A 17,708-nucleotide genomic window follows, 5' to 3' on the forward strand; every position below is an offset into this window, starting at 1 on the left:
TATATGATGACACAACGCAAAAGTTTCACAAATGCAAACTCACTTCATTTACAGATTAGTTGCTGTATAAAAACAGACTCAAAATGCCATAGAAAAGGTCAAATGCCACAGAAAACTTGAACTCTTAGTGCTGAGTGTGTGTGGGACTGTCACTGGTTAATCACCACTCTCCTCACACATTTAACACTGACATCCAGTTTGAAGCAGGCCCAGGGCCCATAACAAATCAGGGCAGAGATGTGTGGTGGGACAAAAGCAGTGTGTAGCACCCATACAAGGGAGAACCGAGAATTGTCCTGCCATCCTGTTTGCCACCTTTCAAGTGCACCACGTTTTACATGTGCTTCAGGCAGAGCTGTCAGTCAGGATTTGACACTGGTGTACCAACAGGGTGCTTACAGTCCTACACTTGATATTTCACTGTGATCAAAAGTGTAATCCCTGCCCATTCAGGTTTATCTGGTGATCAAGCTGACCTATTGTGAAGCTCCTGGGAGGAATTTCACACTCTGTCCACACTTCATTCAGGCCAAGCACAGGCATGGAGTTGATAGAGCCTAATGCTGACTAGCCATCTGAAAGGTCAGGCAGGTTAAAGGTAAATTCCTAAAAGTTACTTCTTCAATATATTTATTAAAAAATGTACTTCACTGTTAGATTGGATTTTAATTAAATAGAAATGAGTCTTTAAATGGCATCTGTAGCAGCTACAGGCCAAACATTGTACATTAAAGTGTATAATCAATGCTTAACATTTTAATTTGTGCCAGTTTCAACCTGACCAGTAGTAATGTTGACCATGCAGAAAAGGTGGATTTCATTTCATACATGTGCGTACTGAGAAACGCACAGATGTTTGCTAAAGCAAATGTGTGATGGGTGGGTCAAGGTCTGGTTTTCAAACCAAAAATCTCAACATAGACTAATTGAACATTCAAGATGTTGGCTTGTCGTGTTCAGTGTATATTGACAATATTTCAGAGATTCTGCCATTCCGATTTGTGTTGTGAACATTACTAAATGCTGCAGATTCATGACAAATGTAATTATCTGCAGACCTGCATCTTTTGAGTCTTTTTTTAGTTTCAGATGTACATTCCTTTTTGTTGGTCGCACAGCTTGTAGTCTTCCTCTTTCTGACGTTTACAAACAATGGAGATATTGAGAGTGCAGTGGAGGTAAGAGAGGGTCTCTCAATGCTTGAGTCTCAAATGACCCAGGATGCTTCATTAATGCATAACTCAGTGTGCGCCCTCTGATGCTTAGGAGTGTCATTACAACTTTGAATACGGTGCTTCTAAAATATTATCAATGATCATAACACTCGCCTTTCAGAATTTTAGGAAAAGTACTCTCTTTGGTATGTTTTTCATTACTGTGTTACATTTCAGGACTAAACTTCCAGAAACTTCAATTATTTAAAAACAGGGCTTTAGCGCTTGTAGTGCCCAGTGCGACAGTCTTTGTTTGGGTACCCCAAAACCTCCCTCTCTACAAATTCCCTTACTACCTCATTCCACCAGGGACCCTCAACTCTTCATAGCTGCTCTTTCACGTGCATTTCATTTGCTGTATAGCGCTTCTGAACCAGTATAGGGTGTCGGAGCACTTTACTTCACACACGCGCACACAGACATTATGCAGATACAAAGAATCCTACTTCTGTATATCTGTTCATAGGAAATCTTACTTTAGACAATGAATACTACAAGGAGTAGGAATCACAGATACTAGCAGGCAAGATATTTTAAGAATGTATGGTCTGGAGAATCACAAACTCATGATTGAAAACGTACACAGTGATTCACTTTACAAATAAGAATGTACCGAAATTAATCCTTTTAAACAACATTAGGATAATGAAAGACTGGAGGAAAAAAGCAAGGGTCTAAGTTATGCCATGCAGCTTTCATGCAGCTCTTTGGCGACAGTTCATAGCTCAATGTGCTATATTTGGGTTGTATATTTTGAACTGGAAAAGGATCTCTGTGACAAAAGCAGTAACCGACTGAGATAGCGGCATACAACACAGTACGGTGATTTGCTTTGTACATATTCTTTTCAGCAGGCACGTTAACCCTCTGTGCTAATTTACCATGAGTGGAAACTGGCACTAGACATTAGAACTCATGACCTCCAAAGCACCACATTTGTCAGTGTGAAGCATTGCATTCAGTGACCCGTCCTCCCAGCGTTATCTGCAATGGGGAGTGTGAGTAAGTCCTGCCTGTTTGGAGTATTAGAGGCAGAATCTCTCCTCTTCTCTTGGTACACAGGGGTTTCCAGGCATGAATAATATTGAGCTCAATGAAGAGGAGTTCAGTTAACCAACATGTACATAGTGCACTTTATGGCAGTTCAGTACTACAAGCAGGGAAGAACTTTGGTAAAGAAGGATGTGTTGCGGGGAATTCTGAATGTTTTGTGAGATGATTCACACTTCAGAGCTGGAGGATCAGCTGTCCAGGCTGGTATCACAGGTAACGCATCAGCTTCAGCTCATAGAGGGAAAGTGATAACGAGCAGAATGGAGTGGTCTAAGGCCTGTATGTATCAAGGTTCTGCTTGACTGGAGTCACTATTAAGTAACGTCACATGGATCTGTGTGTTCGCCAGTGTATTGTGACGGGCATTTCAAATGCATATGGTCCTCTAGCCCAAGGTAGTGGAGGTATTTCTTGCCTGGAGACATGATCCATGTCTTCTAAGACTCAACACAAGGTCTTCTGGTGCATGTGGTGCTGCCTGGGAGGTTCTTCATTCCAGTCCAAGCCCAGTGAATGTTTGTGGACACTCATTGAATGCCCTATAGATCCAGATGCTAAGGAATTCAGTAAACTATCCACCTAGAGCATAACAAACTCAGTCAGTGTGTTCTTCTCTTGTAGCTTGTCTGCACTCCCACTTACTGGAGGACCTCAATGATCCTAATGCTGGTTGTGAGTTTCGTTGCAGCCTACACTGTGGAGGTAAGGCATTTACCATTTTTATGTTGCTGTTCCCAAAACATAACAGTGATGTAAGGTAATAGGATTGTATTGAGAAGGATCTTTCCAAGCTTTTGGAACTACTGGGGGTGCATTGGAGGCAGTTTCATGCTTATTGATTGTGGAAACAACGTGTTTCCAGGAGGCACCAGAACCTGCTGGGATTTTTTTCTTCCTGTGTTGGCACTGAGAGGGTGAGGTCCTGCCACACATAAGGCCAGATTCACAAACTGATTTCTCATTTATTTGTGTCTTCTTTGGTGTAAAATACTCCTGAAGTTCTGTACCTGTTTTACTGTGCATTTGTGAGAGTTGCTAGGCCTTCCCCTGGCATTGGTGTGAATTACTCCCTAGGATCAGAAGTACAACGGCAGCTTTGTGAATCTGTTTTGGAAACTCTTGTGTAATTCACACTTAAGTCAGACGTGAGACATAAGTACACACCACACGTTTATGATTCAGGCATGTTAGCCTCAGTCCCACGAAATTCCAGATTATTACTCCTGCTGTGAGGGATTGTCAAGCAAAGGTAGGGTAGGTTTCAAGCAAAGAAACATCTCAGGTGGGCCTTGTGAAGTGAGCAACCTCCATTGTTTTATGGTTGATGCATAGTGACTGAAGGCCAGTCACCAGGGCTAATCGAAGAGAACTGTTGTAGCAAAAAAGCATACCTGTCAGATAGGCTTTGCTGACACAAGGGGATGTTTATGTCTGAGATTTGGTGAAACACAAACATCAGGACATATATTTCACCTAGTGACAGTGGGTTGAGCAGACACATCACACATATCAAGCATTGACAGGAGTACATCTCTATATGAGACCAACCCTCCAGGAAGAAGCCATGCTAGCGACATTAGAAAGCAAGCGTTCAACACATGAGCAACTATTTAGAAAAATCTCTTCCGAATGCTAAGATTGTGCTTCTCTTCCATTTCTAGACAGATTTCTGGAGACCTTGATGATCATCTCTTCTCGGGATAGCTCTCTTGAAGATCCTTAAACATGTATTGTGCTGATTAGATTAGTTCTCTACTTTTCAAATGCCCATATAGGGACATCATCCTCTGTTTTTCTACATCTTCCACATTTATGAGACATATTGTAGTATTTATGGACTTGGGACAATAGAGTTCACCTTTTGGACTACCAGACTGTCACCAGCTATGTTTAATAAGTTGCTTCCTGTCTAGAGGGGTTTATTTTAGGGCAGTTCTTGCCTGCTTGGTGGAAACTGAGGTTTTTCAATTTGGTGTCTCTTTATTCTATTGAAATTGTATTAATATGGAGGCCTTTATTTAGTGGCATCTGGATGGGGCACTGGCTAAAGAATGTGAGGACTTTATGTCAATAAATATTACTCTTTTATTTAACAGAGCTCACTGTTGATTATTTACAGCACATTTAATTAAAATGCATTTTCTGTTCAGGGTGTTTGCACTAACGGACATGCTTGAAAGATTGTCAAGGGACAATTAGATGAAACGTAAGATATTTTGGAGGCAGAGACTCCTTCCCAAGCAGCTTTGCTTGGTTTTTGTCTGAAGCTTCATGTTTTGTGGGAAAATGTCTTTAAAAATGACTTTTATTAAGGGTGGAAGGCTGCGACCTGATGCTTCTCTGGTGATATTTAGGGATAGTTCCAGGATTAGTTATGCTTCATTTTGCTTTCACCCAAGCATGACCTTAATTTATTACTTTTCACTCCCTGCCACTCAATTACTTAACTTATTGAAATGTTTATTAATCAGTGTTTCTCTTTACTGTCTAATCGAAACATGTTGATTGTTACCATTTCATCCATAGAGAACAATAAAATAATTATTAAACTTTTGTCAAGAAATGGAATTCCAGATACAGAAAAAATACAATGTCTTTTTGATTGAATCAATTGTGTTCTCTTGTGTGAGGATTTTACTGTTATCAGGTCCAGGACAATTAAATTTCCTCATTTGTCAAGGAGAAAAAATGTACACTGTGTCCTTGTGGGTATCTGAAAAGATGTTCCAGGGTTTTTTCCAGAAGCTTGGAAAACACATTGTGTAAACAATGAAATAAAAATGTTGTATTGACTTTATCAATAATCAGTGACATTTTTATGTTTAATATCTAAACATTTTAAAAAGATGAGCATTAAATTTGTTTGATTTTGCTATTGATTGATTGTAAATATGTACTGTTTTTTTAATCTAACACTTGCTTTTTATTTTTTAGACATATATTGTTGATAATCGCAGGTTCTGGACCATCATGAAGACATTATTTAAGTACAAATCTAAAAGTAAATATAGGATTTTGCAGAGATCGTTGGAGAAGGACCCAAACTGGCCACCGCTAAATGTCACACAATTATCTGAGCCAATCAGTGCCGATCTCGAAAGCAAAATAGGTCTGTTGAAGCTCAGTGTGTGAGAATAATGGAAGAAAGCTGTGCTCGACCCAGGGTCTCCTGACATGTCTGCCATATGCATAACCTCCAGAGATGTACTGAGCAAAATGACAAATTTTTACATAGAACTCACAGTTTCCAATATAAGTGTTTCTGTCTAGGCTCCACCTACTCTGAAGGTTTATCTGCTGTACTCAAAACTGGTGTACTGCTACAATTCAACAGAGAAGTAGAAAACAGCCCTATTTGTATGCAACCATTTGGCAAAGTCATTAAATCTCAACCCCCTTAAACAGCCATCACTTCACTTCAAACCTGCATGGAAACTCAACACCTGGCCACACTCAAGGTATGGGGAGATGGTGTTTCACTAACCCCTTTGTGCATCTCTCAGATCACTTTCTCTTCGCCCTGGCCCACAGCTCCATGTAACTTGAGTGGAATGTGTCTCACTGGAACTGTCAACTAGAATGCGTGGAGCTGCCCCATTAATGTTCAACATTAGAAGGTGTATGGAAACAAACTGAGCAGTTCTAATATAGGAATAACTAGCATACAGCTTGCATGTAGAGAACCGTCCAAGCACATTTCAAGTACTACGCAAATATTTTTTTTTAATTCGATGGAAAAAATACAAACTTCCTTCTACAAAGCAGATCATCAGCTAGAGTACAGTGCAACCTCCAAACTCCAAGACCTAATTGCTTACTGATTCGGCAGGACTACCCCCCTCTCTTCAATGGGGTTCCAAACTCCCCACGTATCTAGATTTTGTCCATTCATCTATTTCACTCCCCCTCTGGATTATCTAGTACAATGGAAGTTATACAAATGCACTCTATAATTTCCAGATGTAAAAGATCCATTAGCAGTCAAAAGCAACTGATGAACATGGTAACCTACTCAGGCAAATTTAATCAGATCGGCCCAATATTGAATAAGTTCACCTGTGTTTGTAAAAAAATGCTAGGATACAGTACGAACATTGTCACCTGACTTACAAAGCCGTGTACCGAAACATTCCACCTTATGTAATAGAACTGTACACAATGTCTTGCTTTTTGAGAGGTCTCAAAACCAAAAGTTTTCTCCAAAGTGGAAGACCCCAAATTCTGCCTCAAAGCAATCTTTCACTGGTGCCTGCTAGAAATTGATTAACCTTTGACATCAGGGAATCACCCAACCTCCTACTTTCAGAAGACATGTCAACCTCAACGTTTCTATTGGTTCATTAACTGCCTTCCTTCAGCTGCCAATACTTTGATTTGCTCTACTCACTCCAATGTAGTATCTCTTGCAGTTAACATGTAACTTTGTTATATGTGTCTGATTTGTATTACAGGATATGGTTCTATATGTTCAGGTTTGAGTTAGATATAAAACACCCAAATAACTCACAGTCTTTGTGCACTACCTAAAGGTTTCAAATTAACGAAAAAATAGATAAACAGCAGCACCTAAGAATCTCCTTCGAGAGGAGTCTGAGGAGAGAGTGAGAAGAGGGTGTGACTGTGTGTGGAAACAATGGAAGGCGAAAGTGACTCAGCTAATAATAAAAGTTGTACCAACATCCAAAATCAAAGTGTATCTTTCAAAATATTGAAAATGAGAAATTAATTGGCCTACAAAGTCATTAGTAATTTAGTTAACTATTCTCCATCAGTCAAATTTAGAACCTGCCTGTTTTCTACTTGTAAATGTTGAGAGTTTACTGTGTTTGTGTATTTCTGTGTTCCCTACTTCAGTCTGTAGAAAGAAAACTCTACTCTAGCTGTCACCCACAGATTCTGCTGCTATCATTAGAATCACTGATCAGGACAAGGTGTCCACTGTATTCAGCTGTCATGATGAATGTGTGAATAAAGTATCCACCACCTTGTTCTCCAGGCAGCATAACATATGTGGGAGTCGTTCAGGCTTGTTTGAGCAGAATTTTCTGGGAACTGTGGGTGGCCTCAGTGAACATCCATTACACAACTAGTTCACTTGAGTTAGGAATTTTATTAGGGAGAGTGCAACTGCCACCTTCTCAGGGTGGCAAAGCTGACCTAAAAACAGAATGCTATAAACCATACACACATCTGCTCAGAGTAATAAGCTATTTATTGTGTCAATTGAGGAAGGCCAGGTTATTGTGACTCACACAAGGCTTCACCTCTTGTAAATCATTGCTCCACCATGCACTCAACTGAGATAATAAATTGCATGTTACATGCTCTGAACATCTTCTAGATGAATGATATGGGTAGCCAATGTTACAGTGTGCAAAATCAAAAAGAATCAATTACAAGTGGAGTGAGGTCTTGTGTAGGATAATGCTAGAGGGGGGCAACTGAAGGTATACTGAAAGGGGCAAACATGATTCAATCATTAGGGGTATTCACTCTTGCACTTCTCAATCAGTCATTCAGGACTCATAAAGTGTGCGTTTCAAGGTAATGGAGTTGTGAGATGCTTCGTGGTGCTCAGTTAATTCAAACAACCATCTCTTCAATCCTTTTACTATTAATATTAAACACTGAAATAATCAAATCAGTAAATAGACTTTGAAATAATTGTTCTTTTTTGCAGTGGGATGTGCTTCTGTGTTCCATCAGTACCTCCTTGATCTCAATCCATGACTATCTGTGTCATGGATTGACCAGAAATATACATGGTAAAGCATGGGCTGCTTCTTACGGGGAAAGAAAATGGACAGAATTTGGCCAAGACATCCTTGCATTCTGAAACTAATGAGGCTCAAGGGCTAGCAAAATGATTTTCATGTTGTCAATTCTAATCAACAATCTTTATTTGGTACAGTCACAGTGGCCATTAGAGCACATAAAACACACTGTCAATGAACATGAAACATGCAAACACACCAATGAGAAATAAAAACAATGTATATAAAAGCTTCAGAGCCTCGTCTGAAACTGTTTGCTACAATATAATACTTTTCCTGAGAAGCATTGCCCCATATAAAGAGTACAGTGGTAAACATACAATAGGGTCCTCCAAGTGCAAATTAATAACATAGAACACATTCATAGTCCCCTATATTCTTTGCAAGAAAAATTGGTCTGAGTTAATAACTTCTTAAATTCCTCATAAAAATCACAGAATATTATCAAGTGCTGTGCGCTTCGCTTCAATGGGTCATCTCCGGGGCAAGGGATCATGTCTAGTGATCATTTTTTCATTTTGGGACGGGAAACTAAGTGGTGTACTATGCCCAACTGTAGGAGAGTAGGGTCTGCTATCCTATGGTCACCCCAAATTTTTTGCTTTTTGCTTCTCTGGTTTTTGACATATTGAGGCTGTGGGCCTGCCAATCAGACCCCCAGCCTGCTGTTCTCTCTACTAAATTAAAACTATGCACCCTAGGTGCATAACCAATTGGAAGTGGATCACCCTGTCAGCCCCTGTACCAGTGTACACTAGGTACCCAGGGCATTGGTGTACCCAAGGCCTGCCAAGGGCTGCAGCATGTATTATGCCACCCCAGGCTTGGCCTAACGATTTGACACAACTGGCTGATCACTCAGCTGGGGTAAGTTGGTGTAATCACCTCTTACTTAGGTGTAGTATACCTATACCTAACCTTAAATGGGACACCTGGTAACCTATAAGTCACTCCTATAGCAGGCCTTAACAATCCTGAAGGCAGAGTGCTTGGTTCCATGTGAGATGGTGCTCTGGCATGAGCTGAGCCTGTCTGCAGTGGTCGGAACAACTTCCTTCTACTGTTTCCAGATATCGTCATACCATATACTCTTAAGTGCATTATGAACCTCGCGGTTAAATGCTATCTTTGGTTTGGCTTTATCAAAACATGTCGAGTAAGGTGTCATACGAATTGGAATACTAACCCCTCGCCAATTCTGGCGACGGGGTTAGCATTCCACCCTTCTAGAGGGACACGACATGTACAGTGCCTGAAACCCGGGTAAAATCAGACATAGCCTCAGCTCCACAAAATGGATGCTGCCACCACAGACACAAGTCTGCCCTCCTGCTGCTGGGAGTCCTTCCAGCTTGGGAGGTGTGGACAAAGGGTTTCCTGCCAGGGGAGGTGCGTGCACCACCCCAGACAGGATTTTGTGTATTGGTCAGGTAGGGCTTGAAAGAAACCAGACATGCCTGTGGCTCACAAGGAGCCTCGGTGCATATGCCAGTTCAAACCGGTCCTGGGGCACACCAGTCCCGGGCCTGGGGCGAGCTGGACAAAGGATTGGGGGTGTAACCACCCCCCTTCCTGGTCCCACCCTTAGGGAGGGACCTAGCAGGTAGTCCGGCCCCTGGAATCCGAATAAAGGTAGGAGCTGTGTCCTAAGACTTCAGACATCCTGGAATCAACTTGAAACTAAGAAGAAGACGGGAACTTCGACATTCTGCTGCACAGAAGACTGAAGAAAATCTCCCCTGTGGTCAGGGAGTGACCACCTTGCTAACGCAAGCACCATCCAGCGAATCAACGTCTGCTTTGCCGCCGCCTCCCGCCGGAGCCCGAGCCCAGAGACTGACAAGACCTGGACCTCCAGACCTCTCACCGCCCGATCCACAGTCCCTGCAAAGAGGAGACCCGTGGAGGCACCGAGACACGTGGAGCCAGCCATCTTGAAACGACTACGACAAGCTGACCAGTGCAACAACCGAGGCTCCCTCCAAGTTGTGCTTTGGGTCCTGAGAAGCCCAACCCTCGAGCAGCATCTGCACCAAAGGTGAGCCCTCCAGCATCTCCACGATCTGCGTGGGGCCCTTCTGCATTTTGCCACTCGACGCGCCTAACCGGTTGCTGGCCCGCTGGCTAGTGGCCATCTTGGCGACGAAATCTACGACAAACACCGCTGGTCTGGTTGCTCCAGACTGGCCCTTGCTCCCCTCCAAAGGAGCCGTTCCTCTGACCTTGCTGGTCAGAACCATCAGCTTATCTCCTTGCCCACAACAATTGCTTTTGCCAAGGCTTGTTTGCTTCGATCAAGTCGCCGACACCGCCGACAGCGAGAGCCTGCGTGGGACAGCTCGTGACTCGACTCCTGGACGTCGTCGACCTTCAGGGACCACGTGGCTGCAGAGTCAAGCTACACCTTCCTTCCTGTTTGCACCCGACATCGCCTGGTACCCACCTGGTGCCACGCTGGTCACTGGCTAGTGACTGTGAACACTGTCCCCTCTGCTTACAGGTCTTCAACATCTCCGATCCACTCTTGGATCCACTGCATCTCTTCCCGACCGACCGCCTGCAGCACTTTTGTCTACAGGCCCCACGGAACAGATAGAAGAAACCCGACGCACTTCGAGGCCTATGCACCCGCTTCCTGTGGGTGAGGTAAAGCTGGCACTCCGGTGCCCAAGTGTGGTATTACATCTCTAGTGCCTGTGTTCCAAATCTTAAGTTCCTAGGTCATCCGGAAGATTCCTTTTGCAGTAACTTTGTACTTTTTACGCACCCATTGAAACCTATGGGAGCACGCGTGTGACTATTTGCTCTGCACACGCCACCCGTGGACCTCCTGGTCACTAACTGACGCTAGCTCCTTGTAGGCCCAGCGATTCTAGAGGCCCTAGGCCTTTTCCCTTTCCTGTTCGTGGTACTTATACCACTATTTTAGTATATGGTTCGAGTGGCCACCAGGGCCTATCCATATAAAGTGCAACTTCTGTGTATTCTGTGATAATCTTGTTTGACGATTTGTGCTCCTGTGCTCATAAAGAGACTAGGGGTTACTTTGAGAAATAAATACATATATATTTTGAATATATATCTGTGTGGTGTCCTTTCATTGGTATAAAAGGGGGTTGCATTTGGTAAAACAGCTGGCTTAACACGCATCACGAGTTTAGCCTCAAAGACTGCTTAGCCTACGCTACCACTAGGGCAGCTAGTCCAAAAAGGTTGACTTACAACCACACCATAAGGGTTGCTTGGCATGGTACAAGGTGGTCACTAGAACTAGTGAACAGCATATACCAGGCCAACTTCTCACATTGGTGAGCAGCGGTTGGATTTGAGCTTGCTGTGTTTTACCATTGTAATCTCTTGGTTACCGATTGAAAGATCACATAGGTACCTGTAGGTACATATAAAACAAGATTAGATATACTTAAGTTCTACTGAACTTAGTTGTTGTAGAGCAAAGGGAGTAGCACACCCTGACTACAACTACTAGATAGGTTTAGTAGGTAAACCCAAGTGTAGGTAGATTGCAACACATCCACCCACACTTAAGAGCAATGGCCGGGGCAGAGGGGTCCACTGTACCCATCTCTGTTGAGAGTGACCCCCAGAGGGCACCATCCAGCTTTGCTACCCTTAATCAGAATGAGCTCAGGCATTTGGCAACTCTTAGAGGCCTTAAACAGCCCAAGAACCCAAACTCTGCTGAGCTCAGAGAGCTCTTACAGAATGATGAGAATCAGAGAGCACTCAAGAAAGCTTCCCAGTTAGCCCCCTTAGGGACAGGAACAGGAGGCCCCCCTTCTGAAGATGCCACTGAAGTACCCCTTCCCAATAGTCACCCCTTAGATGGGATGCCTACCACAGAGGAAGAAAGTGATGGGGATACAGATGTGAGTGGGGATGAAGGGAGAACTAGCCCAGTGCCAAGTGTTAAACTTGGCCCAGCTAAACCAAGGCTATTGGGGACTGACAGTGGGTTCAACCCACTGGATCTCCCCAGTGGACTTAACACAGGGCTGGGAAGGCAAAGGAATCGCTCAGGTGACTCCAATGCTTCCCATGGCTCTAGAGGCTCTCAAGGTCACTCCAGGAGAAGGATGACCACCCCTCAGAGGAGGGAACATGAGGCCAAGATGCAAGAGGCTCAGCTGAGGATCAGGAAGCAGGAGCTAGAAGTAGCCCTGATGGAAGAGAAACTTAGCAAGGCTAGACAGCATAAAGAGAGTGGGTCTATACCCACTGGTGGCAGCATTGTCCCTAAGGACAAAGATAGGGTTTTCGACAATAGAAACCTGTCTAAGGTTGTGCCCCCCTACAAAAGTGGGAATGACATCCACAAGTGGATAACTGCTCTTGAGAGAGCCTGCAAAGTACAGCAGGTTCCTGAAGATCAGTGGGCAGCAATCCTCTGGCTCTCCTTTGAGGGAAGAGGCAGAGACAGACTCCTCACTGTTAGAGAAGAGGATGTCAGAAACTACAGAGTCCTGAAGAGTGTTCTAGTTGATGGGTTAGGCTTAACCACTGAGCAGTACAGGTTAATGTTCAGAGACACCCAAAAGACACAGACTCAGGACTGGTCTGAATACATTGAATGTGCCACTAAGGCTTTGGAGGGTTGGTTGCTGGGAAGTAAGGTATCTGATTTTACAGGATTGTATAATTTGATGATGAGAGAACAGATTTTAAATAACTGTCAAAACCAGCAACTGCATCAACACTTGGTTGACTCTGATCTGACCTCTCCCCAAGAATTGGGAAAGAAGGCAGACAAATGGGTCAGAACCAGGGTTAAGCAAAAGAACCAGAACCAGGGCCAAGGGGGTGATCAGAAGAAAACAGACCAAAAGGGTGGAGATCAGAAATCTAAAGACCAGAAGTCTTCAACAGGGCCCCAAACTACTGCTAAGGAGGGTGGGTCCCAACAACAGTCCAAAAAGAAGAAAGAAGGTCAAAAGAAACCCTGGTGCAATCATTGTAAAAATACAACTCACTGGACTAGTGATTGCAAAAAGGGTGGAGCCCCCAACACTGTTGCCCCTAAGGCACCTGCTCCCAGTACTACTGTTAGCAGTGTTGGTCCCCAGACAAAGGGTGTAGTGGGAATCACTATGGGAACTGAAGGAGATTCTGACTTAGACAGAACCCTTACACAGGCAGTCTTGATCTGTGATGGGGACATTGATTTGTCCCTGACTGTGAGCCCCAGTAACCTGGGCAAGTACAGACAGACTCCTTTAATAAATGAAAAAGTGGCTCAAGCTTACAGGGACACATGTGCCAGTGTCACTATGGTGACACCAGGCTTTGTGGACCCTGGACAGTACATACCAGGTGAGAACTACCTGGTGACCAATGCCAGCAATGCCACTACTTCACATAGTGTGGCAGTTGTTAACTTCTCATGGGGAGGGGTAACTGGCCTCAAAAGGGTTGTGGTTAGTGCAGACCTCCCAGTAGAATGTTTGTTGGGCAATGACCTAGAGAGTTCTCTATGGTCAGAAGTGGAGTACAGGACTCATGCAGAGATGTTAGGTATATCATCACATGTCCTTGCTGTGACCAGGTCACAGGCCAAAAAGTGCCTCACTGAACCACAGGTCTTGGATCCTGGAACAAGGGACCAAGCACCTACCAAGAAGAAGAACAGGAGGGTCAAGGCTGTGCCTTCCCCCCTGCCTCAGAGTGATGATCAGCCTTCCCAGGAAGCTGATCTAGAGGACCCTGAAGGAACTGTCCCTGAAGAGCTTGAACCTGATCAGGTTGAGTTTCTGGGGACAGGGGGACCTTCAAGGGCTGACTTGAGGCAGGCTCAGTTATCCTGTCCCTCTCTTGAACCCCTCAGACAGCTGGCTGCTGCTGAGGCTGCTGGGAATGCTCAAGGTACCCATAAAGTGTATTGGGATGAAGGGCTCCTTTATTCAGAGGCTAGAGACCCCAAGCCTGGTGCAACCAGGAGGTTGGTCATACCTCTGCAATTTAGGGGCCTCCTTCTTACCTTGGCCCATGATATTCCTTTAGCAGGACACTTAGGCCAGAACAAGACTTGGGACAGGCTTGTCCCTCACTTTCACTGGCCTCATATGAATGAAGATACAAAGGAGTTTTGTCGCTCCTGTGTTACCTGCCAAGCCAGTGGCAAATCAGGTGGCACAACAAAGGCCCCCCTTATACCACTACCTGTGGTGGGGGTCCCCTTTGAAAGAGTGGGAATAGACATAGTGGGTCCCATGGATCCTCCCACTGCATCTGGGCACAGATTTATACTGGTGGTAGTGGATCATGCCACCAGGTATCCAGAGGCAATTCCCCTTAGGACCACTACAGCTCCTGTTGTGGCCAGGGCCCTGCTGGGAGTATTCTCCAGAGTGGGGTTTCCTAAGGAGGTAGTATCTGACAGAGGTACCAACTTTATGTCAGGATACTTGACAGCTATGTGGAAGGAATGTGGTGTCAACTACAAGTTCACCACCCCTTATCACCCACAATGCAATGGGCTTGTTGAGAGATTCAACAAGACCCTAAAGGGTATGATCAAAGGATTACCTGAAAAGCTCAGGCGAAGATGGGATATCCTTCTACCCTGCCTTCTGTTTGCTTACAGAGAGGTCCCACAAAAAGGAGTTGGCTACAGCCCCTTTGAATTGTTGTTTGGGCACCCTGTGAGAGGCCCACTGTGTTTGGTGAAGGAAGGATGGGAGTTACCTCTCAAAAAGCCTAAGCTAGACATAGTGGACTATGTACTTGGTCTCCGCTCCAGGATGGCTGAGTATATGGAGAAGGCATCTAAAAACCTTGAGGCAAGCCAGGCCTTACAGAAAGCTTGGCATGACCAAAAGGCTGTCTTGGTTGAGTATCAGCCAGGACAGAAGGTATGGGTGTTGGAGCCAGTGGCCCCAGCAGCACTCCAAGACAAATGGTCTGGACCCCATACAATCCTGGAAAAGAAGGGAGAGGTCACCTACTTGGTGGACCTAGGAACTCCCAGGAGTCCCCACAGGGTACTCCATGTTAACAGGCTTAAAGCATATGTTGACAGGGCAGACATGGGCTTGCTCATGGCTACAGATGAGGGACAGGAGGAAGAGAGTGACCCTCTCCCAGACCTGTTGTCTCAGAACCCTGAAGATGGCTCAGTTGAAGGAGTGACCCTTGGAGGCAACCTCACTGCCCATCAGCAGACTGAATGTAGACAGGTTCTACAATCATTTTCACATATGTTTTCCTTGATACCTAGTCAAACTGACTGGTGTACCCATGTTGTGGACACTGGTGACAGTCTGCCTGTAAAGAACAAACTTTACAGACAACCTGACCACGTCAGGGACTGTATAAAGGCTGAGGTACATAAAATGCTGGAATTAGGTGTCATTGAACCCTCAGAGAGCCCCTGGGCTAGCCCAGTGGTTCTGGTCCCCAAACCTCACACCAAAGATGGCAAGAGAGAGATGAGGTTCTGTGTGGATTACAGAGGACTCAATGCTGTCACCAGGACAGATGCACACCCTATTCCAAGGGCAGATGAGCTCATAGACAAACTAGCTTCTGCAAAGTTTTTGAGCACATTTGACTTAACAGCTGGCTATTGGCAAATCAGATTAGCTGAGGAGTCTAAGGCCAAAACAGCATTCTCAACCCCAGGTGGGCATTATCAGTTTGTGGTGATGCCCTTTGGTCTGAAGAATGCACCTGCCACCTTCCAAAGGCTGGTGAACCAAGTCCTTACTGGGTTGGATGACTTTTGTGCAGCATATCTGGATGACATTGCTGTCTTTAGCTCCACCTGGGAGGATCACCTGATCCACCTGAAGAAGGCTCTTGAGGCCCTGCAGAGGGCAGGCCTCACTATCAAGGCTACTAAGTGCCAGATAGGGCAGAGTAAGGTTGTATATTTGGGCCACCTTGTAGGTGGAGGCCAAGTTCAACCACTGGAGAGTAAGATACAATCCATCAAGGACTGGTCCCCTCCAACCACCCAGACTCAAGTTCGAGCTTTCTTGGGCTTGACTGGGTACTACAGGAAGTTTGTTAAGAACTATGGGTCCATTGTGACTCCTCTTAATGATCTGACATCCAAGAAGATGCCCAAAAAGGTTCAGTGGACAGTAAGCTGTCAAAAGGCATTTGATGACCTGAAGGAGGCCATGTGCTCTGCACCTATCCTGAAAAGTCCTGACTACTCCAAAGAGTTTATTGTCCAAACAGATGCTTCTGAGTTGGGTGTGGGAGCTGTGCTGTCACAACTTAATGTAGATGGTCAAGACCAACCCATTGCTTTTATTAGCAGAAGGTTGACCCCCAGAGAGAAGAATTGGTCAGCTATTGAGAGGGAGGCCTTTGCTGTGGTGTGGGCCCTGAAGAAGCTGAGGCCATACTTGTTTGGCACTCACTTCAAGATTCAGACCGACCATAAGCCCCTCTTGTGGCTAAATCAGATGAAGGGTGAAAACCCCAAACTGCTTAGGTGGTCCATTTCCCTACAGGGGATGGACTTTACAGTGGAGCACCGGCCAGGTACTGACCATGGGAATGCAGATGGTCTCTCCAGGTACTTCCACTTAGGACATGAAGACGAGACTGGTCAAGGCTAGTTTAATGTCCCAGCGTTTGGGGGGGGGTTGTGTAGGAGAGTAGGGTCTGCTATCCTATGGTCACCCCAAATTTTTTGCTTTTTGCTTCACTGGTTTTTGACATATTGAGGCTGTGGGCCTGCCAATCAGACCCCCAGCCTGCTGTTCTCTCTACTAAATTAAAACTATGCACCCTAGGTGCATAACCAATTGGAAGTGGATCACCCTGTCAGCCCCTGTACCAGTGTACACTAGGTACCCAGGGCATTGGTGTACCCAAGGCCTGCCAAGGGCTGCAGCATGTATTATGCCACCCCAGGCTTGGCCTAACGATTTGACACAACTGGCTGATCACTCAGCTGGGGTAAGTTGGTGTAATCACCTCTTACTTAGGTGTAGTATACCTATACCTAACCTTAAATGGGACACCTGGTAACCTATAAGTCACTCCTATAGCAGGCCTTAACAATCCTGAAGGCAGAGTGCTTGGTTCCATGTGAGATGGTGCTCTGGCATGAGCTGAGCCTGTCTGCAGTGGTCGGAACAACTTCCTTCTACTGTTTCCAGATATCGTCATACCATATACTCTTAAGTGCATTATGAACCTCGCGGTTAAATGCTATCTTTGGTTTGGCTTTATCAAAACATGTCGAGTAAGGTGTCATACGAATTGGAATACTAACCCCTCGCCAATTCTGGCGACGGGGTTAGCATTCCACCCTTCTAGAGGGACACGACATGTACAGTGCCTGAAACCCGGGTAAAATCAGACATAGCCTCAGCTCCACAAAATGGATGCTGCCACCACAGACACAAGTCTGCCCTCCTGCTGCTGGGAGTCCTTCCAGCTTGGGAGGTGTGGACAAAGGGTTTCCTGCCAGGGGAGGTGCGTGCACCACCCCAGACAGGATTTTGTGTATTGGTCAGGTAGGGCTTGAAAGAAACCAGACATGCCTGTGGCTCACAAGGAGCCTCGGTGCATATGCCAGTTCAAACCGGTCCTGGGGCACACCAGTCCCGGGCCTGGGGCGAGCTGGACAAAGGATTGGGGGTGTAACCACCCCCCTTCCTGGTCCCACCCTTAGGGAGGGACCTAGCAGGTA

At 45.2% G+C, this 17,708-nt stretch overlaps 1 protein-coding gene across 1 annotated transcript in view; it reads left to right on the plus strand.

Moving 5' to 3' along the window:
• LOC146788643 (putative cation-transporting ATPase 13A4) overlaps positions 1-6,943 on the plus strand; it is a 383,399-nt gene extending 376,456 nt beyond the window's left edge. The window contains 3 exon segments of the mRNA XM_085635852.1: positions 1,090-1,178; positions 2,889-2,969; positions 5,202-6,943. Of these exon segments, the coding sequence (XP_085491978.1) occupies positions 1,090-1,178; positions 2,889-2,969; positions 5,202-5,399 (368 nt within the window). The 3' untranslated portion in view covers positions 5,400-6,943.
• Positions 6,944-17,708: the final 10,765 nt, after the last annotated feature.

The sequence above is a fragment of the Triturus cristatus genome, chromosome 11 (genome assembly GCF_964204655.1).
Source record: "Triturus cristatus chromosome 11, aTriCri1.1, whole genome shotgun sequence".
NCBI lineage: Eukaryota > Metazoa > Chordata > Amphibia > Caudata > Salamandridae > Triturus > Triturus cristatus.